Here is a 24,567-nt window from a genome sequence, read left to right on the forward strand (position 1 = left end):
TTGAGGTAGTAAACACCTGTTTCGGACACAACATGTCTCCTTTTTCAGTGCTTATTTAGTAATGATTTGTTTTACTTAACTCTGAGCCTTATATATCATCTTCTCAACGGCGCAACAATCGGTATCCGGTCTAGGCTTGCCTTAATAAGGAACTCCAGACATCCCGGTTTTGCGCGGAGGTCCACCAATTCGATATCCCTAAAACTGTCTGGCGTCCTGGCCTACGCCATCGCTTCATCTTAGGCAGGGTCTGCCTCGTCTTGTTTTTCTACCATAGATATTGCCCTTATAGACTTTCCGGGTGGGATCATCCTCATCCAGACGGATTAAGTGACCCGCCCATCGTAACCTATTGAGCCGGATTTTATCCACAACCGGACGGTCATGATATCGCTCATAGATTTCGTCGTTATGTAGGCTACGGAATTGTCCATCCTCATGTAGGGGTCCAAAAATTCTTCGAAGGATTCTTCTCTCGAAAGCGGCCATTTATTGTCTGGAATTCGATCACGTCGGGGTCACCACTTTAGTTTCTTGATTCCCATTCTTGAATTGTACCGAAGCGAGAACCTTCACAGACAATCTCCTGTACTGTAATTAACGTGAAATTCGAATCAATCCTGAGGATGCGATCACGGTCCAATCAGCAGTCACTAAACATTTCCCTCCGAAGATCCAATTCCAGACAATGATTCTAAACGCCCTGTCTGCTGTCTGCTGGAGGCAGAAGAGACCGATTCGTCTCCATGCGGTTCTTTCTGCCCCCAATCAACGGCACATTCTCACCGCTAGCTCTCCACTCCCGTGGCGAGTTCTAAACACGTGGAGAGTTCCGTGCGCCATCTATCCGTCGTATCCGCAACATCCGAAATAAATTTCGAATGCCGCGAATCCTGCTACGCCACAAGTTCGTAATTCTTCTTGCTAAGAACCCAAGTCTTCGAGGAATACATGAGGACTGGCAAGATCATTGTCTTGTACAGTAAGAGCTTTGGCCCTATGGTGAGACGTTTCGAGCGGAACAGTTTTTTGTAAGCTGAAATAGGCTCTGTTGGCTGACAACAACCGTGCGCGGATTTCCTGATCGTTGCTGTGATTTTCGACCCTAGATAGAAGAAATTATCAACGGTCTCAAAGTTGTATTCTCCTATCCTTATTCATCCTGTTTGACCAGCGCAGTTTGATGTTGTTAGTTGGTTCCTCTTCGGTGCTGACGTTGCCACCATATATTTTGTCTTGCCTTCATTGATGTGCAGCCCAAGATCTCCCGCCGATTTCCGTCTGCTCGATCTGGATGAAGGCAGTTTGTACGTCTCGGGTGGTTCTTCCCATGAGGTCGATATCTAGTTCACAGACCTGTTGGTTCTCCCAGGCTTCCTTTTTCCGTCTGTCAAGTCGCTTCTCCGCAGGACGGAGTTCATGATAAGTCTCTGCGCGTGCCCGCGTTCTTTGAGAATGCAACATTACTCGATATGCGGCATTCTTCTGTTCCGTTGCTAGCTTACATTCATCGTCAAACCAGCCGTTCCGACTCCTTTTGCGGCTGGGGCCAAGTATGTTTGTGGCCGTATCCATGATAATGTTCTTCAGGTGGTTGTGGTTGTGAAATAGGGGAATTAGCGCCCGCGATAATTTCCCATGTTTCGTTCCCATTTTATGTATCTTGGGTTGTATTCTGAACCTAGGCAAAGAGGGATTAGGCATGCGTAATGCGGCTTGTTCTTGACAAGGTCAACACATTCCCTTAGTGTTTTCTCCACTCTTTTGATTGACTCTGGTAGAGGATTTGTTCTTAGTTTGAAGAAGTTGCCGTTATTTAGTTTCTGGAGTGCCAAGTCTTCGTAGGTCGTTCGGTCTAGTATTACCAGTTTGTTTCTTTTATCTGCTTTTAGGTAAAAAACTATGATAGTTTTATAAAACTCTCAAATCAAATGGCAGATAAGACTGATAATTATCAGTATCAACTGCTGCCCTTTGAATACCTGAGCTTTTAAGTAAGCCACCCAAACATTGAATATCAGACGATATGTTCTCCCCAATACATTTGCGGAGTTGAACGTGAAACCCATGAATGCTCAGAGGACGAACCCTGAAAGCTGACATACGCGGGTGTTACGTGTGTCAGGAGAATCTTTTGGCATGATCTTGAGAACTGCACTAACAGTGAACATAAGGCAATCTATGCAGATATCAAAGGGAATATCAAAACGAGTTCACACAAAGTGAAAAGTTGAAGGCTTTTGAAGAGCACACGTTTTCCATGGCATTTGAGATTGATATATCCCTGAAAGGTGTGGGCATAGAAAAGGCGACTCTGATTACTCAATCGGTCACGATAGAATGCATTTTTACTATGCCCAGAAAACGATTGCTCCCTAGTAGGCTTTCACATTAAGGTGATATCGCTTGTGTGATCACATCACATCACCTACCCATGCCTAGGCGAAACACTGGAATACAGAAGGTATCCTTCTAAGTTCCTGAAGAAAAGGTAATTCGAACAAAAGATCATTGCAGGGGGCCTTGTAATGTCTAGTGAACTGTAGACTTTTGGGAACCAAAAATGGGATGCGTTAGCGCAAGGATTTAACTATGTAACAAGTGTCTTAATTATGATATCAAAGCAGCCGTGGGAGCAGAGCCACATTGGTAATTTTCTTTAGAATGGTTGGAATCAATCTTAAATTCGCAGATTGGCAAACTTTCGGAAAAGTCAGATACATCACAAGAATATAATAGCACATACCCATTCTAACATGACAGAACTATCTTTAGAAACCGAAACCGAAACTGAACTATTGTGCTGGTGATGTGATGTTCATCTATGTTGTAATGTTAAGTGATGGTGTGATGTTTGGTGATGTCTGGATCTGGATCGATGATGGTAATGTGATAGTAAAGTGATATCGTTTGTGTGATATTACATAAATCAAATAACTATGTTTAGTAGAAGCCCAGAAATAGAGAAGGTCTGCTTGTAAGTCTTTGAAGTAAAGGTAATTTGAACAAAAAGTCTTTGCAGAGGGCCTTGTAACGTCTATTGAACTCTTTGGAACCAAACATGGTATGCGTTAGCGCAGAGGATTTAACTATGTAGCAAGTTTCTTAATTATGATGTCAAAGGAGCCGCGGGAGTAGGGCCACATTCCTAATTTTTTTAGAATGGTTGGAATCAATCTCATATGCGCAGATTAGCAAACTTTCGGAAAAGTCAGATACATCACAAGAATCTAATAGTACAAAGCCATCCTAACATGACAGAACTATCTTTAGAAACCGAAAACAAACCATTCTAACATTTTTTTCAACTTTGTGGCTACCGAAGCGTACAGACGGCGTCAAATAAAAAAAAACCCCATTCACCTTGTCAGCAAAGCTTTCATGAACCAAATAAATAACCGAAAAGAATTGAATTTCTTATCGCGAGTTTAAAATATTTTCGAATACCAAAAGCATTTTTTAAACGCATCGCGGTTATTACAGAATTTTTATGAGGCAAATGTGTAAATTTAGCGGCGGCAATTAGCGCTATCTTCTGGTCCTCTTCCGAGGAGGAGTGGCCAATTTGCTACTAATTTTTCAACAATGTGATATGCAAATTTCTCTTTCTTGTCTTGATTTTTTGTCTGCACTTGGAATATAGAATTCTTTCCGGTTTGGGATAGACTTGGGTGGTTTTGTTTATATCTTTTGGTTGGAGCTCACTTTCTTATGACGCTTGCAGGTTTCGTAGAGACGCTCCAGCGAGCTATGGGAGGAAAATGGAATTCACCAAGGTTCGGATATGCATGGTCGCTCGGAGATGTCCCAAACCCGTCCAGTTGCTTGCCAGCGGAATTCCTCAAATGTGAGGAATTTTTGTAATTGTTTTGTCACATGCCAACCATAGTTGCTGCATGAATTCATGAACGGGCTCGCGGTAGTAATGATTTATTTATTTTGATTGGGCAGCACTATGGAGGCGAAATTGGGCGGATTCCATTCGACGGAGCTAATGAACTGAACTTGCTCCCTGAAACCGACTAAATCAAATTCGAAGTCAGAGCCAGATATGCAAATGGAGTTTCTGGCACGTCATTTTTTATCGTCTTAGTTAGTCCAAAGATTGAGTTGTTTTTGGCGTTTTCTCGTACGACGTCTTGGTAGGAAAAAATAAAATTTATTGTGGAATAAATTTATTAAAATTAATTATGTGAGATTTGTATGTTTTCGTGGGAAGACGAGGAAGCTGAAATTAGGTGGATAATTAAATTATGGACTTTAACGGGCATTCTCGGATTAAAATACCATTTTACAAGGCAAAATTGCGTGTGCGGAATTCCATTAAGAACTGATTATCATTTATAGTAAATTCCGAATTAAAGCCAGGGAATTCGTGCCATAGCACAGAGTATTGTATGTGCGAAAGCCATGCGGATGGTAATGGATGGTTGAGGAATTTCTGGTACCCCGATTATATATCAAATAATTTTTTTCAATGATACAGATCGGTTCATATCATAAATTTTCGATATGACTGGTTCCTGTAAGGAGCTACCACCACTCTTCAAGTTTGAAGTTGTTAAGTGCAATGTAGCCTCTAAAATAAGGATTAGCATAACAGATCACTGTGCTTCACCGATGCAAAAACGACAAGCCTGTATAGGCAAAGTCTCCCCGTGGAAAGTCCACTATAAGGAGTAGGTGCTGTGTATCAGGGATGTATTCGAAAGGGAAGAGATTTACTAGTAGATATGCTTCGGTTCCAACATAATATTGAAGACAGCTACATCCCCTGATAAACTGTCATGTATCATCAAGAACTCCAAACTGACCTGAGCCAACACCAAATGAAGAACGTGTACGGGCCAGACACCTATGGACGTGTCAGTGAGAAAGCGAAAGTGGCAGCGGATAGATCACACACTGGGAAAGGGCGACAACTTTATTGCCGATTATACCTTGCTGTGGCTCCTGGAGGACAAAAAAGTCTTCGCGCAAGCATTTGCAGACGATCTAGCCATAATAATTACCGGGCAGTTTGCGGTCATAGTATGTAATCGCTTGAATGCAACTCTGCATGAAATCCACAGTTGGTGACTCCACAATGGACTCCCGGTGAATGCTAGAAAGACTGGTTTAGTTACGTTCACTAGGAACGTCAGGTGAGGCAGCTATACGCTACCCAAGTTAGCAGGGGCGGAAATCCAGCTAGCACGAACAATCAATTATTTAGGAATACATTTGGACTCCAACTTAACGTGGAAGCACCATATCCAGGAACAATATCAGAAATCCTGCAGATTGCTCTGGTGCCTCCTGACTTAAAAGAGAATTCCGACCCTGCGCCCCATATCGTCCGGGGAGTCGATAATCGAGTCAAAACCAGCGGTAAAGTACCTTGGGCTGACTCTTGACGCAAAGATTTTTCGAACAAATCAAAGCAATAGCGAACAAGGCTGCAGCTGGAGTTTCGACGTTAAGTAGGCTAATGGCAAATATTGGGACCCCTACGTCTATCAGGCGACACCTCCTGATGAGTTCAACGCAGTCTGTCCTACTCTAGGGTGCAGAGATATAGGCTGACGCTCTTGGCAGGGAGGTATATCGTAAGCGTCTTGCGCAAGCACAGAGACGGGGAGCTTTGCGGGTGGCGTCTGCGTACCGCACTGTCTCTGAACCAACCGTGATGGTGATCGCAGCATCAAGCCATATAAAAGCGCAAGGGAGAAGAACCAAGCGAAGTAGTTGCTCGTGAAGAACGGTAACACACCCTAGACGAGTATCAACTCTCTTGGTAAAATGAAGCTAGAGACAGATGAACTGCGCGGAATCATAGTGAGACTGACTATTTCCTCGCAGTTCTTAAGTGGACATGGAGCTTTTCAGTCTTAACTGTACAAGATTGGAAAGACACGATCTCTGGATTGTGTGTTTTGCAATGGAGTTGTGGACGACGCCCATCACAATTTTCTTCTTGTGGAAGATGGGATAGGTTTCATCATCAGGTCTATTTAAACACCGGGGATCTCTTTCCAGACAACATTATCGAGGAGATACTGAGGAGTGCTGAGAGGTGGAATCGTGTTGCCCAAAAAAAGAAGAGAGAGCTCGACCGGTGGAGGAGCTGGATGGTAAGAGGTTCCTTGAACTGGGAAAGGACTTCCCTGATTTGAAGGCTCCGCAAAGCGGGAGAGTTTGGTGACTAGCCCGAAGTACGGTTCCAGGCTAGCTCTCTGACGACGGGGAGGTGTTTAGGGGGTGCTCCCGCGACGTACCATTGCAGGAGTCCAACACTCTGTGCATAAATGTATTCAACTACCCTACTCCTTAAAAAAAGATCTTAGAGAGGTACAACAATGACTGATTGACTGATAGCTAAGGAACAGCGCTGTTTCATAAAACGTCACCCGACTGGTATCAATCTTTTGGACTTCACTATCTTTGTGGCCAAATCCCTCAGCTTGCGGCAAGAAGTCCACGTCATTTACATGGAATTTTCTAACCACTTACCACCAAACTCGCCTCTCAACATTCCTCCATCACTTATTATACGGCTTGCCTCGTACCTCTGCTTCCGATCCTGAAGCGTTTCCTTTGATAGTTCCACTTCTAGCTTTTTCTTTCTGGTGTGCCACAAGGATCCATTCTAGGACTTTTTCTATTATTATTCTTTATTATCGACCTCCCCTCTATCCTCACTTGCCCTTGTTTGTTATACACCAATGACCACAAGCTGTTTTCCACTGTTGCTACCCGAATGGATTGCGCTTCCCTGAAAGCAAATCTGGACACTATGGTCCATTGGTGCACAGTTAATAAGTTGGCTCTTAATATCAGCAAATGTCACTGAATGTGTTGCTCGCTTCCTTTCTCCTACTCTCTTGCTGGTTGCTCTTTATTCTATTTGAACTCTACCCGCGACCTGGACATAACCTTCGACGATAAACTCAATTTTGACAACCCCTACTTCGATATCACCAACCGTGTTTCCAGAATGTCAGGTTTCACATTGCGCTCTTCTTTAATATGAACCTTCCCCGTGTTGACTATCCCGCCCGCCTCCGTACCCTTCGTCTCCCTTAGCTCCTACAAACTCCTTTTCAAACTCACTATCGGCCTAATGGACTGCTCTGCTGATATCCTTCTTCGCTGACATTTTCGGTGCACCCATCGCGGAGCTCGAAGCCTATTTCCATTCCCTGATCCCGAGACTATGTCGGAGTTCTAATGATCCCGTGGACTCCTTTTGATGCTTTAGTTTTAAGTCTAAATTACGGTCTTTGTCTTTTCCTCCTTCTAAGGGCAATATGTAATTGGAATTTTTTCTGTTTATTGCCCATTTAATAAATAAATAAATAAACAAATTAATTAATAAATTGTAGTAAAAATTCCTATTTGGCTTGGAAAATTCTAGTTTCTATCTTTCCCATGACATCTCAATGAAATCTAATACTTTTGACGCACTATATTGGAATATTGATTAGCATTTGTAAAAAAACCTTGACGTATCCAACTGCAAATCCGTAAACAGCCCCTCATCTCCTTCAAGAAATTCATATTTACCGTTATTCCTAGTATTTGCAAAATTCATGGGAAAAAAACTACTCATCCAGCATATCAGGAAACATTGCGACAACTTGTTTCTCGCAACTTCTTACTATCTTTTGTTCATTCATCTTTTCTCTCCACATACGAGCCCCTACTGACATACGGAGATGTTTTATCTTATCTCCATTCCTGTTGCCATTCGTCTATTTCAAACGGCAGCACAGAAGAACACGAAACCAACCTCTCTGCCACATTTAATTAAATTAATCGGTTTTTAATCAGTTGGACATGATTTTTTAATGAGCTTCTGCGCTGGAACTGGAAACCTTTTTTTCCACTGGCAAACGTGAATTCGCAATGAAGTGGGAAACCCGCGGAGCAAGTTTCCCATCTGCCTTTCGTTCACTCGTCGTCAATTCATACTTTTGAAGTATCTTCTGCTGATGAAATGGTTGGTAAATTATGCGAGAAGATAGTAAGATAGTGAAATATAAAATATCAGGTGAATGCATAACATTTCAAAGTGTGCTGACTCTATGGAACTCTTTTACATTCTGTCGTTCTTTCCTTGTTCCTTCTCGGCTGCGCTTACTCCGGAGTACATTGCACAATTGATTGACAGACTAGTGTTCGATGAAAGACAGTTCACAGCGACAATGCAAGTGAGTGTCATATCTCTGTCAGCTCTGAATGATTTACTACGTAAAAGTGCACGGAAACATTTAATTGATGGTAAACAACAAGGAAAACTCCCCAATTATCATATTCTAAATGTTTCATTCATATTCATATCCCCACTAAGAAAGAGTCCATTATAGCCCTGAACAACACATCTGCGTATGACCCCCATAATTTGCAAATACTGTACTTCCTCTTCTGAAGTCCACGAAGTTAGGAGAAAAGCTTGAAACGACTACTTCGGCTAGATGATGATTAAAATGAAATCCATCTAATTGCATACATAAAATGGGAACTGCATAACATTGCTCCTTATCAGAATGAATTAGTTAACTTTTCCACATTGTTAGTTTTACTACATACATATGTAGGAGAACCAAAAACGAAGGCAAGTGAGGATAATCTACTTCGAGCTAACTCCAGAATGAATTCATCCTTCCATCGCAAGAGGTTCTGCTTCATATAAAGGTTTAACCTAATCATAGTAAGATTTTCGAAAATACAAGTTTAGACAATTATGGACCAAGAATTTCGGTAAAACGCATCCTTCTATTGAAGATATTCCTCAAAGGATCAAAAACCTCTCAATCGACGAAGATGCATTTATAATCAAGCCAAATTTCCAAGTAACACCACGTCGTAGTCCAACTATTCTGCTTAAAACTTAGCAAAAACACGCATAGCGTAAGAACAGGTTCCAGCCAACAGGTTCGTCCGTTCAATTCTGGTTGAGAGCACAAACAGAAGCTCATTAAATTCCAATGATAATAATTGAATGACATTCGTGGGCTGAGAGCTGATGAATTTATGATGAAAGGTGACAGGAATAAGAGTTACAGAGCACAACCGAACAACATAATGAATGATGACAGCATGTTCTCGTGCAACTACTTAGCAGGGAATCGGTGTTTCTTCTTCATTTAGGTACCCTTCAACGTTTTATATAAATCATGGATCATCATTGCGTTTTCTGAAGAAGGCGAGCCAGAACATGGTGAAAGTATTCATCGAATTATGATAATGAAAGATGAAAGACTTTTTTAACATCAGCCAGATGAAGGAGGATTTGAAAAGTAACACCAGCAATACATGTATCCCGTGGAAAACGTTATGGTTAGTGCAGACCTAACAATTCATTTTGCAAGTTTGTAAGAAAAGTTACATTAGCTTCTATTACTTACCATCATTTTCACTACGTCCCGCCGTACTAATATCTTCCTCTTTGGTAATAGACCTATGCAGTGAGCTCCCGATGGGAATTGTTGGAATGGCAGTACTCGTTGAAGCAACATTGTGAGCAGCGACCGCTGCAACAGCCGCTGCATTAGCCGATACTGATGGCGGTAAAATTGGACTACAAGGTGAATGTGAACTACCCGAACCACTTGATGAAGCCAACGGAACACCAGATGAGGAATACAAATCTTGGTTGAACTGAAAAAAAAAAGAGATTAAGGTAAGTTAGTGATTAGAAGTTAAAAAGAGATAATTTGCGTTAATAGAACACCTATTAGATGAGACAATCATAAATTCTGATAGCAATTATATCACTCGATATTAAATGGCAAACAAGAGAAAATCAACGTTCAATATTCCCGAACCAAGGGAACCTTGTCGTACTCCGAGCTCTCCGAAGGGTACTACACTTTCCGCTGTGACAGGGATGCATCTCGTAAGTCCACCGGCGGTGGGGTCCTAATTGCAATAAAAGATATACTCCCCCCCGAATTCGTCTTCTCCTCTGGTTTTTCTATATTGCTCTTCGTGTGTCCCCACCCAACTTCCTCTCGTTCATTGTATCTTGCAAATACGTCCCCAGTGCTTGCTCTTCTCATCTGTATGAAGAATTGTTTGACAGTTTGTTTGGACTCCTTACTGTCAGATTCTGGTTCCTCCCTTTCTTCCTTTCTTGAGATTTTAACCTCCCCAAGCTCCACTCGCCTAATCATTCTAGCCTTCCAATTCCAACAACCTCTCCTATTCTTCCCTTCTACGTTCTTCTTTTATGAACTACTGCTCTGTCCTGAATGACAATATCACAAAAAACTCCTTGGGCCACACTCTCGATTTCTTCCTTTCCAACCTCCTCGACCACCACCTCTCTTTATTTTCTTGCACATCAACGTATGTCGAAACTGACGCTTCAAAACTAAGCCTTCAGGGCTGAAAGGTAATATGCGATCAAAATCGCCAAATATCCAGAAGCACCTGAAGTAGGTGCGCCATTATTTCGGAGTCCACACTGGCGCTCCGATATAGATAACTTCCTCCTTCATCTTTCCTATTATATACAATACGCAGATCGGGAGGTATCATTCTGAATGAAGGTGGCTTATGTTACTGAGTTTGGCAACAGCAACTTTTGCCTTGTCCACTAGGCAGAGAATATTCAAACCTTAGGAATACCTAGAGGGTGTTAGCGAAAATCTCGGGCCTAGTTTTCAATTCCAGCGTCAATGTTTTGTTAGAGACGCCTTCCAAGCCTACCCCATATTGTCACCGATCCTACAATCCCTCCCCTCAGTAACTGCAGGTAGTACGCATTTGTTGACTTGAACCACCGATTGCCTTAAGTTGTTTTGCCGATGAAGAAGAGAGTGGCAACAATTTCGTTTAAAAGACAGGAACAGGCCACCTAGGGTAATCTTTGCAGCCTTTTCATTGCCACACTGTAAGCCATACCCCATACCCAAGATCTTCGGACAACTGTTTGAAGCAGTTTCTTTTGCTCTTGGGAATTGCCTTTTTAAGCGCCCGAAGTCATCTGTATTACATCGCTACAGGATTTTTCCCTTCCCTCTCTGGTAAAGCCTCCTTGTTCATAAACTTGCGGTTCTTTTACTTGCTTCCGAGCATAGCAGCATCAAATGCTTCCGTCGTCCATTAAATGATCTGGATGAGTTTTTCCAAGGCTGCACCATTCAGAGTTTTGTCGGGCCCGACCGGCGCAAAAAATGTGCCTCCCTCGAAGGCTTTCGCCGCCCATCCAAGTAACCCACCCGGCGAGAAATCTTTTGAAACTCGATTCGTCCTTAGTTGCCTGATGGTCACTGACCTGCCAAAATACTCTTTTTGCTAAAGTTGTTCACGTACTGTATATCAGGTCCACTATAGACCCCAGGCTCCTTCCTCTGCAAGTATATGAAGACCCAACATTCGTTCTCCGGCTGCCTCATTTAACAGCATACGCGTGAAAATTTCCTGCTATGATTTTAAACCCACGTCCTCTAGCGTCCAAAACCAAAACGCACATTTTCGGCACGTGTAGCCCAGACTGGTATATATCAGCTGCATGTATGGATTACTTTCACATTACCTCTGATAAATCCTTCCTCCTTCAGATGCTCCATTGTTTCCAGCAAGACTTGCTCCCCGCAAGCCCATAACGCGATCTTCACTAATTGTGGTCATCTTTTTCGCGGAAAGTTTGCGAGAGAAAGTCCTACGCCGTATTGGTTAAGGTTGATTTATATGAACCTTATCTGTCATTTACGTTGCAGACTCTCCTGGATTCCCGGCAAATGCTACTGCCTGTACACCCTACTTTCCCTTTACCCAATGTAAAACTTGCGCCAGCTCCACAATCCTGGCTTCGTCTGTCAGCCACACTGCAAGATACCTTTGCAATGTGACGAAGTCAAGGCATCTAAAGCACTGTTTCAGCGCCCATCTACTTCTTAAGACGACACATAACCCAGTCTATTCTTACTCTCCATGCAACCAACAGTTTGAGTGTTGTCAGTAATGAGATGGACTTTGTGTCCCACCGTAGGATTTCCATAGAGTTATTACCACTGACCCTTGAAGTCCGATAAGTTCCAATTCCTTTTTCAAGACCTCACGAACCTCCTCTTTCGTGATGACTGCATTATGTGCATCAGTTATAATTGGGAACACTTATTTCAAAGTAGATCCCTTGGAAATGAGGGAAAGGGCGGTGCTACAACTGTAGGCACTGCTAAGATATGCAAGGCATCTAAAAGTAAGTGCTTAAATCGGGGCTCGTCCGAAGATTACAATGGTGCAGTCTGCATCTTATGTGGAAGCCTGGAACGTAATGCAAGGAATAAGGGCTGCCACAAATGGACGGTGTATAAAAAAGCTATTAAGATTGCCGCCGTAAAGAATATCACCATCGAGGATGCGTTTAACACGACCAGGATTCATTTCAAGCCAATCGTCAATGACGTTGAATACCACATGGCTTTCCCCCCTCTAAAAGTTAGCAGCTCAACTTGAGGGAAAAGTTGACGAGACTCATGAACTTTCTTTGCAACCTACAAAATGTCATTATCATGGAAGACAATGTCAGAGCTATTGCCTTTGGAGGCTCGGTTAACTTGACGAAAGGTAATATCCCTATAAATAACATCTGTATTAACGACTTCAGACCACTGAATAATTGGAAGATCACCTCCTCGACAATAACATACGCCGGAGTGTGCAAGTCTTTAGTACCGGATATATCACTAACGAATTACAAACCTATCTCGATGCAAAGTCTGGATATCAAGCGTAAAGATGTTTTCAAAATAGCTAACTTCAAACTTAGAGAATTGATCTAGAACCTACAGCCCCAAGATGACCTGAAGAATTTCACGGTTCAAATACAGGAGCAGATCAAGTTGGCAGCATACAAAGTTGGGAGAACCATGAAGTCCAAGCCCTGGTGGAATCTGGACCTAGGATCCCATCTAAGGGAAAAAATGGAAGCGATGAGAGCTTTCAGACAAACTCCAAACTAAGAGAATTTCCTCGAGACCACACTGGACATCTAAACGATGGAAGGAGAAAATTAGGAAAGCGAAAAGAAATTTCTAGAATAACTGATGAGAAAAAATGTCAAACTAGACCGACACCAAACAGTTCTGGCTAAAAATCAGGGGTAGCCAATAGTAAGGACAGAGTTATGAAAGCTGTGTCTTTTGACATTAGCAAAGCATACGAAAGAGTGGATCTACTCCTCCTTGCCCAAACTATAAGAGAAAAAAACGTGCCATCTGACAGATACTCTTGGACCCTACGCTTTCCGGAATACACGGAGCTGAAGCTGGATGAGTGGCCGTGTTCATAAGTGTTTTAAGCCCGGTTCTTTTCAATCTGGACACAACCCCACATCACTCCAAACTCAATGACTTAACTGACATCTACCAATACGCAGATGACTTTACCATCCTTGCTATGAGGACAGGAGCTGATCAGGTGAACAGGCTACTACAAAAACAGGTTGACCATTTTGTGAATAAATATAACACCCTGACACTCCCAGTGAACATGTAAAACCATGTAAAATTTTGGTACATCAGTCCCTTCTATAACAGGTACCGGAGATAACATTTCTGGATAGGACAATTACTAAATCCCTATCCCTGAAAGATCTAGACAATAATGCAATCATAAAGCCAAAACAGGCTTCGAGGGTAGTAAACTCTGCCATAGTTTCTCATGGGAATTAAAACCTCAGAGAGCGGTATAAAGTGTTTAGCACCATGGTGAGACCAGTGCTTAATTATGCCGCTGCCTCCGCGCTCTTGATGCCCAAATACCTGGACAACAGAATAGACACGATTGTGGCGTCTCAGTTGAAAAGATGCTAAGGTTTAACTAAGTCTGCACCGCATCTTGTGGGCAGTGCCCTGGCAGGCGAACCCCCCTCCCCATAAGCTCAGAAACGCACTATTGACTTCTAAGGAGCTGATCAGGCTGATATGTAAGATCTACTCCTTCCTCCTAGACTAGACCTGGCTAAAATGGTCTGTCGGTAAGAATTTCTAGCAAGACTTTAATAATTTCAAGATTTATGAGGAGAAAAGAAGAGTGGGAAACTTGCTGATATGTAGTGGGTCAGGCCATTGAAGTAGTGGGAACAGAAACGGTTGGGTCGTTAAAATCCAAAGTGAAATAACCGAACTCGTGTCAAAGCTGGCTACAGGATGCAAGCAATGGCGATCCTCTTTGCTGAACTGAATGGAATAAAGATGGCAAAGGAAAGATAAAAAAAAGAAGAGATGAATAGAATTCTGATGAATATTTCGGGGTCCTTGACACCTTTGCAGAGCTCCGTGATTTTGTCGATTCCCTTATCCCCCTGTTGCCCTCTCACCAATGGGGGTAGCACTTTCAATTGCAATCCTTCAGGTATATAAGGTGTTGTATAGCCTTCAATGCCTGTAAGCGAACCTTTGCAAAGAAATGGGGTCTCCGGCCGAGGATGGTTCTCTGGATGTCCACCGCTGTAGTGCGTCCGATTCTGACGTACGGCTCTATTGTATGGTGGCAGGCTTTGAAGAAGAAATACAATAGAACGAAGCTTAATAGGATTGAAAAAACCGCGTGTGCAGATGCTACGGGGGCTCTGTAGTCCTGCCCCGTGAGTCCGGATGCTGGGCAGCGAAGTCCTACGGCCACAGCAACATCCTAGATGAAATACCTCGAGAAATCTGGGCATCCCCCACGGACTATGTCACACGCAAGCTGAACTTCACGGGAAACTTTGCTGTGGACCTTCCAACCAGGGCAAAGTGGAAGACCGGCGGCGTGTTGCAAGACTATGACACGGTATTCTTTACGGACGAATCAAAGATGGCCTAAGGAGTCGGCGCGGGAGTTTTCTCGAATACACACGGCGTATCCAAGTCGTATGGTCTCCCAGGTTTCGCAAGTGTATTCCAGGCGGAAGTACTGGTGATATTGGAAGTCTGTCGATGGCTGGAGCGTGATTCGAGCCCCAAGCGTAACATAGCCATTCTGACCGACAGCTAAGCGGCCATCAAGGCCTTGTTCTCTCAAGTGCAGAGAAGCGCTCAACCATCTGGGCGCACGCTCAAGGTCACTCTCTTCTGGATTCGCGCGCATAGGAACATAAAGGGGAATAAGCGGGCTGACGAATTGGCCAGGCAATGCTCTGCTCTTGGCAGTCCCTCGGCGAATACAGTCGGTGTTCCACTGGCCGCAGCCGGCGGCCGAGTCTACTCGCACTACCTAGCACTCCTGTGCCAGACGCGTGCAAATGCATTCAAGATTACGGCGGTCTGCACGGGGCACTGACCGATAGGGGACCATGCCGCTAGGCTCGGCATACCCTCCAACTCGCATTGCCGAAGCTGTGGAGTTGGAAGGGAAACCCTCATGCACTTTCTCTGCGATTGTCCAGCTCTGGTTAGAGTCAGGCTGCGGACACTGGGTAAACCATTCTTTGGGGACCTCAGAGAGATTTCTAGCTGCAGGGTGGGAGAGCTGGTTTCCTTTGTGAATGCTACGGGCTAACTCTGAAGATCCGAGCCGGCTGGACTCTGCTGCCCTGCTCGCATAACAACAGTCACGGTCTTAGGAGTTTGTGGCATCAAAACGACGCACCAAAGCGCTAATTGGGCTCCTCGGAGCGGCCACTGATACCTACCTACCTACCCTACCATGGTTTCATACTTTGCAGCTGAGGATGTACTATTGGTGGTGCAGAAGAAAATCAAGCAGGGACTGGCAAGATACCCGGCAACGTCGAGATTAAAAAACAAAGATTTCACGGCAATCTTTCCGGAACTGCGCATTAAAATAATAGCTTTCATCTCAACAAATAATGTAGCAATTGTAAAAACCTTCAATAGACTTTACTCAAACCATGTCTACAGTAAACCTTTCCTTCGCAAGGTTGGCAAAATCACAAATGACCATTGTCCAGGAGTCCAGGAGGCACAGTTTGGTTAGGAACAAATCCAAGAGTTTCTCGGGGATCCGGAATAGAAATGTTATAATAATAAAAGAAGGGGCAATAGCAGAGCTCACACTTCTCAGACCCATATAATTTTCACCCGGGCTCCGTATTTTCGAATTATTTTCATCCCGGGCTTGGATTTTCTCTTTACTGTTGTGTCCATATCCTTATATTCTGATGAATATTTCGGGGTCCCTTGACACCTTTGCAGAGCTTTATGATTTTGTCGATTCCCTTATCCTCCTGTTACCCTCTCACCAATGGGGGCAACACTTTCAATCCCAATCATTCAGGTATATAAGGTATGTAGCTTATATAACGACGCAATCTATCAGCGATACCATGATCGCCTGATTGTGGGAAAAATCCGGTTCAATAGGTTTCGGTGAACGGGTCACCTAATCCGTATGGATAAGGATGATCCAGCCCGGGAAGTCTATAAAGGCAATATCTATGGTAGAAAAAGAGGACGAAGCAGACCCTGCCTGAGATGGAGCGATGGCCATAGGTCAGGACACCAGACAGCTTTTAGGGATATCGAATTGGTGGACATCAACGCAAAACCGGGGTGTCTGAAGTTCCTTTTTAAGGCAAGCCTAGACCGGATACCGGTTGTTGCGCATTGATGATAATGATGATTAGAGTTGGCGGAAATCCATTTTTTGTGGCTGCATGACTTTTCTTTACCAAACTTTCTTTAGGCGACTTTATGCTGGTGTGAGTGGTTAGACGTCCTGACGATTGTACATTGTGTATTCGATAGCTTCCTATATATGTCGAATTCGAAGCCGTTCGCCTTCCTCGACATCAAAATACTAAAAATTCCTTTTTAGTATTTTGATGTCGAGGAAGGGGATACCACCTCCTGATTCCTCATTCATGGTGAATTTGATATTAGGGTGCCACTTGTTGATTTGGTCAGTCAGACTTCTGCTGTGTTTCTTACTGTTGTGGTGCTGTAAATATTATCAATTTTCTGCATTTCACATATCACCCATTTAGCTATGTTGTACGCTGGAGAGTTCCTAACTGTTATTATCTCCCTCATTCCTTCCCCTTCTTTGTGAATTTTTGGTTGATACCTGCTTCTCGGAAGAGCCTGGTTAGGTATTCTAAGCTGTGCCATGTTTGGTATAATCGATTTGCACTCCTTCAGTGCCTTTTCGACTTGTTTAATCAAATCCGGCAATAGATTAGTTCATAATTCGAAATACCCTCATCGACGCCACCTGGACCAAGTTTGCGGCTGAAAAGGGGAAGATCCGAATGCGCTAATTGGGAAAATGACTACTACGTTCTTCTGTTCGAGGTCACAACTTTTAAAAAGCTTGCCGTTATGCCGATATAATTTTCCTGGCCGCCTTTGAGGTTTTAGTATTCCAATTTAAAATTAAAATTCTAAACTTTAAATTTGAATCTTCGCACTTCTGCCGCGGAAGGGAAATTTGTCCATGTGGCACCTTGCTCTGGTTTGCCGCGCTACATGGCTGGGGAATTGTTTTTTTTTCAGCAAAAAGAAGAAGAGAAAAAGGTGACAAGTGCGGAGTGTGTCGTGCACGTTTTCTTGAGGTAGGGATGTCGAAAATTGTAAGGATGGAATATAGTTGGTCGCCAGGGGAGAACGAATAAATAAGCTCCGCCGGATCAAAGCCAAGCCTTGTCCAAATTAGGGTCTAAAAGATTAATTTTAATTTTTATTTATAAATTCAAAGCAAAAAGCCTGTAAGATGGACGCTATCTATAGTATTTTAGTATATGGAAAATAATAGATAAAACTTGCATAAAACTCGCTATAATAAATATGTGCATACGAGCGGCTGGAATAAATGGGCATACGCATTCCCAGGCATTCCTTCGAGTTGTCGATACTTCAAAACTTTCCCCTTTGTATTTGGCTAGGTCTAGGGGCGCCTTAACCGAAGGAGGATTTTTATTTAAAGCAGTTTTATAGAGGAGCAGCGTACCTCAAGTTTCCTTTTTCCTTCCACTTCTCATTCACGACATTGTTCCCATACTTTCTAGGAAAATCTGAACGCGTTAATATCTTATTTGGTAAACAATGCGTGGTGAGCTGTTCACTTGATGCATCTTAAATTAAAAAGATCCAAGTATGACGGAAAAATGAGAAGAACAGATTTCTCGAATAGCAGATCAAATCTTTACCGAAGATATTTCAAAGATATTCGTTTGCTAATCTATCGCTCCAAAAGTGATATTGTCTCTCTTGTGAAGTATCTAATCGTGGTCAGGTTGAGGCCGTGAGGTTCAATGTAGGAAAAATCTGATTTGAAATTTTAATGTAATGTAAACACCTCGCGGTTACGGCGTTACAGATGCGATGCAACTCAAGATGGTCACAAGCATTTTAACAACGTTGTTATGGCGTTTTAGTGGGACTTTACAACCACATTATATGTTTGGACCATAAAATGCAAGTCACCCGTAGTTTTACCAGGCACTACTTGCATCACTAACGAACGATCTGAATCAATTTCAGTTGTCTGAGTTCATAATTTCGCTGGTATGGAAGTTTCTTGCGGGGTTTGAAAATAGTTTGTTTCGCTTGAGCGTCGAAGTTGGAGGGACAGTGGCGTAGAGCGACAATTTAAGACAGACAAAGGCTCAAAGAATGCTCATTCGAAGTGTGCAGATAGTCAGTAACACGCTTTTGGTCCCTGGACACAGCTGGGTATGTCCCACTCTGATAAATATGAAATGTCCTACTGTCATAAATTGGTAGGGGGTGTACTATTTACCAGTAGATGATCAGCTCCAGTGACAAAGATTCTCTGATCTTCATTAATACAGAATTTTATTTCAACAAATTACATCTTATCCCCTGTAGGGATTAGATTCCAGTTGCTGCCTCGCCTATGGTAGAACTCGATATACTGACACACCACTGCCAAGTATCTAATGCACGCACACGGCTTGATATCCGTCGCTAGATTTGATTTATTCGATTTGCGCTAATAATAATTACGTCAAATTTGGATAAAACACTCTCTGATACGTTTATGGCATGACAATATGTTCAGTGTAAGGCGATTTTCGTGGTGTCGCCTCCTGCAGTTGCAGCAAATTAGATATTCCAACTGAAGTTAGTGTGGTTTTCGCACAGTGGCCAATTTGCAATAGTGCACTGTTTGCACCATAGATCCATGCATATGAGCCACACAACCACAGACCGCCGGTGTCGGTCACCATGCCTGACCATATTCGACCCCTGTGGGTAACTTAGAAACGGTAAACGGTATGACTATCATTTGAACATGACTTTGACAGATTGTCAGTGAATATATCTATCTTGGCTTTAAATTAAAATGCATGAATGGCATTTGATTCTCTTTAATGAATTTCATGAAAATTGCATTAGTTAAGTGACGCAGAATTGCACAAACAACTTTTACTATTGCAGTTGACTTTTTCAATGGAGTAAGTGGCCACTGAGCAAGGTGGTCCAGACGGAATGCCTGAGATGAGAAGGTATCCAGTGGAATGTGTAAATAAATGTAAAGTGATTTTTCCTGGTCAAACGTGAAGATAGTCTAGCTGCTCAATTAATGGCATCGGCATCCGGGGGTCCAAAAGATTCCACCTTTCACTCTAAACATGACACCCTGCCCAAATTACCATCCACGAGCTTCCCTAAAATGGAGTCAGTATTATATGAGCAAACAAATATGTAGCATAAGAAAATATAACTCTTGTTTTTATATGTGGAACTTCGATAGGTGTTAAATTCCAGCATAGTTGAAGTGGAACCTGATCGTGTCTTGCCTAGAAACCCCCAGTTGTTTATGCATGTTTTGCCAGGCAATCATTCACCTGTTCACCAATGATATATTGGACAGCTTTATTGGTTTGCCTATTCGGTGCCAAGTCGCATCTGAATCACACAGTGCGTCGGCATTTATTTATTAGCGATAATAACTAGCTGAAATTTTATGAACATTCGGATTTCATTTGCAATAATTGATGGTATGCGACTTAATCGTGTTTCTGACAGATACAACTGAAACTTCTCGAGAATCCGTTTGATGAAATTTAAACAAGTGGCAAACTGGGAATTTTGCTTGAATTTATACAGAAGCGTCAATTGCGATTTCCAGCAAACTTAGTAGGAGGAGCCTAGGCAACATATAGTGGTAGCCTCTTGATTTTTCTCAAATTTTTCGGTTGCTTATTTTTTTGAGAACGGGTCCGTTGAAGAAATTATCTCTTTCGGCCCCCGCACTCCCCACCTTTCCATTAAATGTCAAAAGCAAGACCAGCTTTGGAAAGCACTTACCAAGGCCTTTCATTCGATACCCCACATGACCAAAAATGCAAAATCGTCGGGTTGCGTTGCAAGATGATGGTCCAGAAGTCCCGCAGCTCAGAGGCATCGGCTCGCACAATCAGTAGGATTCTCATCCGATCTCATGTAACGCCAATCCTTTCTGGAAGTGAGGGCCTGGATTTCCTTCACTCGATTTGTACATACGGTTTCTATTCCGGTGGATTTTTTCGAAGCCACCAAAGCACGACTTGGGAGTCCTTCCTATATATGCAGGATGTGTCCACTAAAGACAATACTGATCGCATGTTATCTACCATAACTGTCAGAAGAAGAGCTATTGTGAGCTCCAACCTAGGAATCGTAGCGTCGCCTTGTTGTGAAGTGAGGTGCTATCTTTCTACACACCGCGATGAAGGTGACATGAGTGCGAATTTTCTAGTCATTGCTATGCACGTAGATGACCGCCGCACAGGTCTGAACGCTGGTATCTGAGAAACCGTGAAGTACCAATCTGTGTGTGGAAGCCACGCCTAACCAAGCCATTGCGAACGGTTAGTCAAGTCTGCGTCTTCGTGTTTGAAAGTACTAGCTGCCCAAATGGATCGAATTATGATCATGATCCGCGCGATTACCGGGGCGACAAAGCCAACTACGCTAAGTTGGAGTTGATATCGGAGATGGGAGATTCATCCACTAGGAACAGAAGCTTGCCGGAAGCTGGAACTCATCATAGCCCAAGCACTGATGTCAAAAACTGGTCAACCTCTAGCTTGGAAGCGAGGCGGGCACGTCCGTAACTGTTTCCACCACGGCGAGCTCTTCCGATTTTCAGCCTGACCTGCTGAGGGGAGCGTCATCAAGTCATATACAAGCGCAAGAGAGAAGCGACAGGAGGTGTTCGCTCGTGAAGAACGGCAACGCACCCTAGATGAGTGGCAACTCTCTTCGGAAAATGAAACTGAAGGCAGATGGATTGCGCAGTTCACTGGCAACTTAGGTGCGTGGCTCAATCGGAAGCATGGTGAGGTTGATTATTTCCTTACCCAGTTCTTAAGTGGGCATGGGGGTTTTCAGTCCTGCCTGCACAAGATTGGAAAGGCACGATCTCCGAACTGTGTGTTTTGCAATGAAGTTATGGACGACGTCCATCACACTTTTTTTTCTTGTGAAAGGTTGGATGGGTTTCGTCAGCAGCTCTATTTAAACACAGGAGATCTCTCTTCAGACAACATTGTCGAGGAGATGCTGAGGGGCGCTGACAGGTGGAGCTGTGTTGCCCATTACGTTCGGGTTCTTCTCGTTGCAAAGAAGATAGAACTTGACCGGTGGAGAAGCAGGTCATGGCAGGGGGTTCCCTCAACTGACAGTTTGCTTACCTCTATCTCCTCCCGTTGGCAAAAGGAATTCCCTGGTTTGAAGGCTCTGTAGGCGGGAGAGTTTGGAGACTAGCCCAAAGTAATGCGACAAATGGTTCCAGGCTAGCTCTCTGACTATGAGGAGGTATTTAGTTGGTATTTCGACGACGTACCGTTGCGGGAGTCCAACACTGTGTACATAAATTCATTCACCTACTCTACAAAAAAAAAACAAAAAAAAAACGCGCAGCGTGTTATCCAGAGTGCATTGCTGCACGGCGCGTACCGCATTGTGTAGATTCGAGGCCATTCTATATACAACGGTCGCTAACTGGTGATATTCAAGAGGATCATGCGGGTGTTCTGGCCAAACGATTTGATGATAGTTACGATGTTTTGACGTTCCCCCGACGTGTCTGAACATCTTCTCCATGTATACGGATAGTGCCACTAGAAATTGTCTAACTAGGAGGATGATGTTTAATTATTGGTCCGCTCCACTGCAAGTCGTTCAAGAAATTACCGCTGAACGTTGGGATCGACGCAGGATATAGTGGCCAGAAGCCTGCTCTGGAAGTGGATCAACGTGCAGCATGTGCCTTAGGTCTGCATATTCCTTCATGAAGGGCATATACTTCTGTCCCAGCTCAGGGTGGAAGCCATACGACGCTCCACATTGTAAAATTGCCTCAATCCCGTCTGCTAGGAGTCGCCCAATTTTGGCACTTTCTGTCGTTCCAACGCTTACTACATCCAAATCCGTGTTTCCTCTCCATAGATGTAGCCGCTGTCCCAATCGAGACGTTTTAAAGCTATTCTGTGAGTCAGAATTGCATAATTCTCGGGCCAAATGTTGCGGCCCAAACCTGCTATTCGCGTAGATTCGCGTCATTGCTAAGAAGACTGCGTAGTCCCTCACTAAAGACAAAATCAAAAGCTCCTCCAATGAAGATAGAATGGGCCTAATGGGACTTGTAGATACGCTTTACTGTCACGGGGCGATGGCGGTTTCTGGGCTGACGCCTGTTGTACTGGAGATGGTATGCGGCAGAACATGGTGTGATGTCGTTTCGTGCACCGCCTCCTAGCGATCATTCTTTAGACAGATGGATTGGTGCAATGAAGATTTGTGCTTCGTAGCGCCTCGAACTTTGGTGCCAGCGTCATACCTGTCAACCACTGACAGCGACTAATTCGATGGGGCCCTGACAGAAGGCGCAGGAAGAAGGGTCACCTTGATCCGCTTCAACTTATATTCCGCCGTCGATGCACCGGTTGCCAGTCCTGTCTATTGCTGTGAGGAGCGCGTCCTATCTCTCTCCTAGCGTCTGGACAGTTTGACCGTTACCGAAGCCAGACTATGAGCGTGCCTCCCCACAAACTGCAACAGCTTCCGCAATGTAGCTATCTCAGTTTGAGATCCTGCCATGCTCCTTGCGGCCTGCGTCGAGCTCCTGAATTTAGTCATGATAATTGCGACCGTGATCGCGGCCCTCTAGTCGGCGGGAATGTTGAGGAATCATTTCAGTTGAATATCCGCTAATTGCCTCGGCCAGTGGTACCACTCGTTCATGGTTTTCCACACCTCTTGATAGCAGATTTACAGACCACCAATCAGGGGCACAACGTCGGCATTTCTGGTTTGATGCAGTTTGCCGAGCTTATATGCCTCCGGAAAATGTAAGTTATGGACAAGCGTCGTAAATGTGACCTGGAATGCCAGCCAGTTGTGTAATGCCCCGTCAAAAGGGGAAATCGTCAACAAATCTAATTTAAAGTTCTGACACACAGACATGTCCAGTGCCTGCCGTGGAAGCCCTCAGTGCTGCAGGAAGCCTCAATAGCAGCTGTATACACGTATATTGCGGTTCAACTGTATCTAAAACGAATCATTCGCCTCTATCTCCTTCTCATCCAGTGCCTCAGAGGGTCATGTGCGCCGTGATTAAGCGCTGCCAATACACGTCCAGGATAAATAGCATATCCTTCATAGCATTTCGAACAACCGTTCTCAGAAGTTACACAACCGGAAAATCTGAAAGCATTCATGATAGTGCGGTATCGGTCTATGGTATCTAGGCCTCAGAATACTCTTCACCTGGACATGTGCCATAAATAAAGTATTTTTATATTTTGAAAGTTTGCTGCTGCTCTTATTGGAGTTGTATAGACGATAATATCGGGCATAATCTTAGAAAGTTTGGTGGAAATCCTACTGTTATTAACAATTGACATTACTGCTATGAAAACACTATTTTTATCTTTCTTTTCCTTCTTTTACAGCTGGTATCTGTTGGACTACAAGAGAATCGAGCGACAAATGCACTCAGCGATTTTCTAGCAACATGTCGGAAGAGGAATGCTGTAAACATCCGAGTTTCGCTTATACAAAGCGAGAAATGTCAGATACGAAGCTATTTTTTGCTGCCGCAATAAATGTGGTGCGCTAAATTTAAGTTTCGAAAGGCCAGTTTCGATGAATTGAATTCAGTCCTGGCGACTACTAATTAGAATCTTATCCCCACTTCTTCATACCATTCTGTCTAACCTATTTCTTTATTACGTTTCCCCCTGTCCTAGGTCACTAAACTCCTACCCATTTCCTATTGACCATTGAGGTCCATAAATAGCAACGGAGAAATATGGTCTTCAGAGAAGTCCTGATAACTAAGTCCAGAAATGAATATTTGAACAGTGCCGTAGTTGCATTGGTATGTGGAACAGTTTAAGCCTTTTTGGTCCAGACCCGGTCAACCCTATCCCACTTTCGTCATATCCGCAGGCTTCTCCCCTGGTTTGCCTCAATTATTTGGTGAAAAAAATTGACACCCCTTTTCGCATTTATGGGGAGCCTCCCTTAAATTCGACGTAGATGGATGTAACTCACTGTGTACGTGAGCGTTCACAGTTCCCACCTTTCGACCAAAATTTGGTGTCAATCGCTATAACCGTCTCCGAGCAAAATGCGAATGACATACAGGCAGACAGTAAGCCCATTTTACTTTATACAA

General features: G+C 43.6%; 1 protein-coding gene across 2 annotated transcripts in view; it reads right to left on the bottom strand.

Moving 5' to 3' along the window:
* The window catches only part of LOC119647139 (protein vestigial), a 129,933-nt gene that overhangs the window by 86,990 nt on the left and 18,376 nt on the right, over positions 1 to 24,567 (bottom strand). For both annotated transcript variants that reach the window (XM_038047932.1, XM_038047931.1), the window contains exon 2: positions 9,390 to 9,642. In XM_038047932.1, the coding sequence (XP_037903860.1) occupies positions 9,390 to 9,642 (253 nt within the window). The remainder of the gene's footprint in view (positions 1 to 9,389; positions 9,643 to 24,567) is intronic.

Source organism: Hermetia illucens, chromosome 1 (assembly GCF_905115235.1).
Source record: "Hermetia illucens chromosome 1, iHerIll2.2.curated.20191125, whole genome shotgun sequence".
NCBI classification, from domain to species: domain Eukaryota; kingdom Metazoa; phylum Arthropoda; class Insecta; order Diptera; family Stratiomyidae; genus Hermetia; species Hermetia illucens.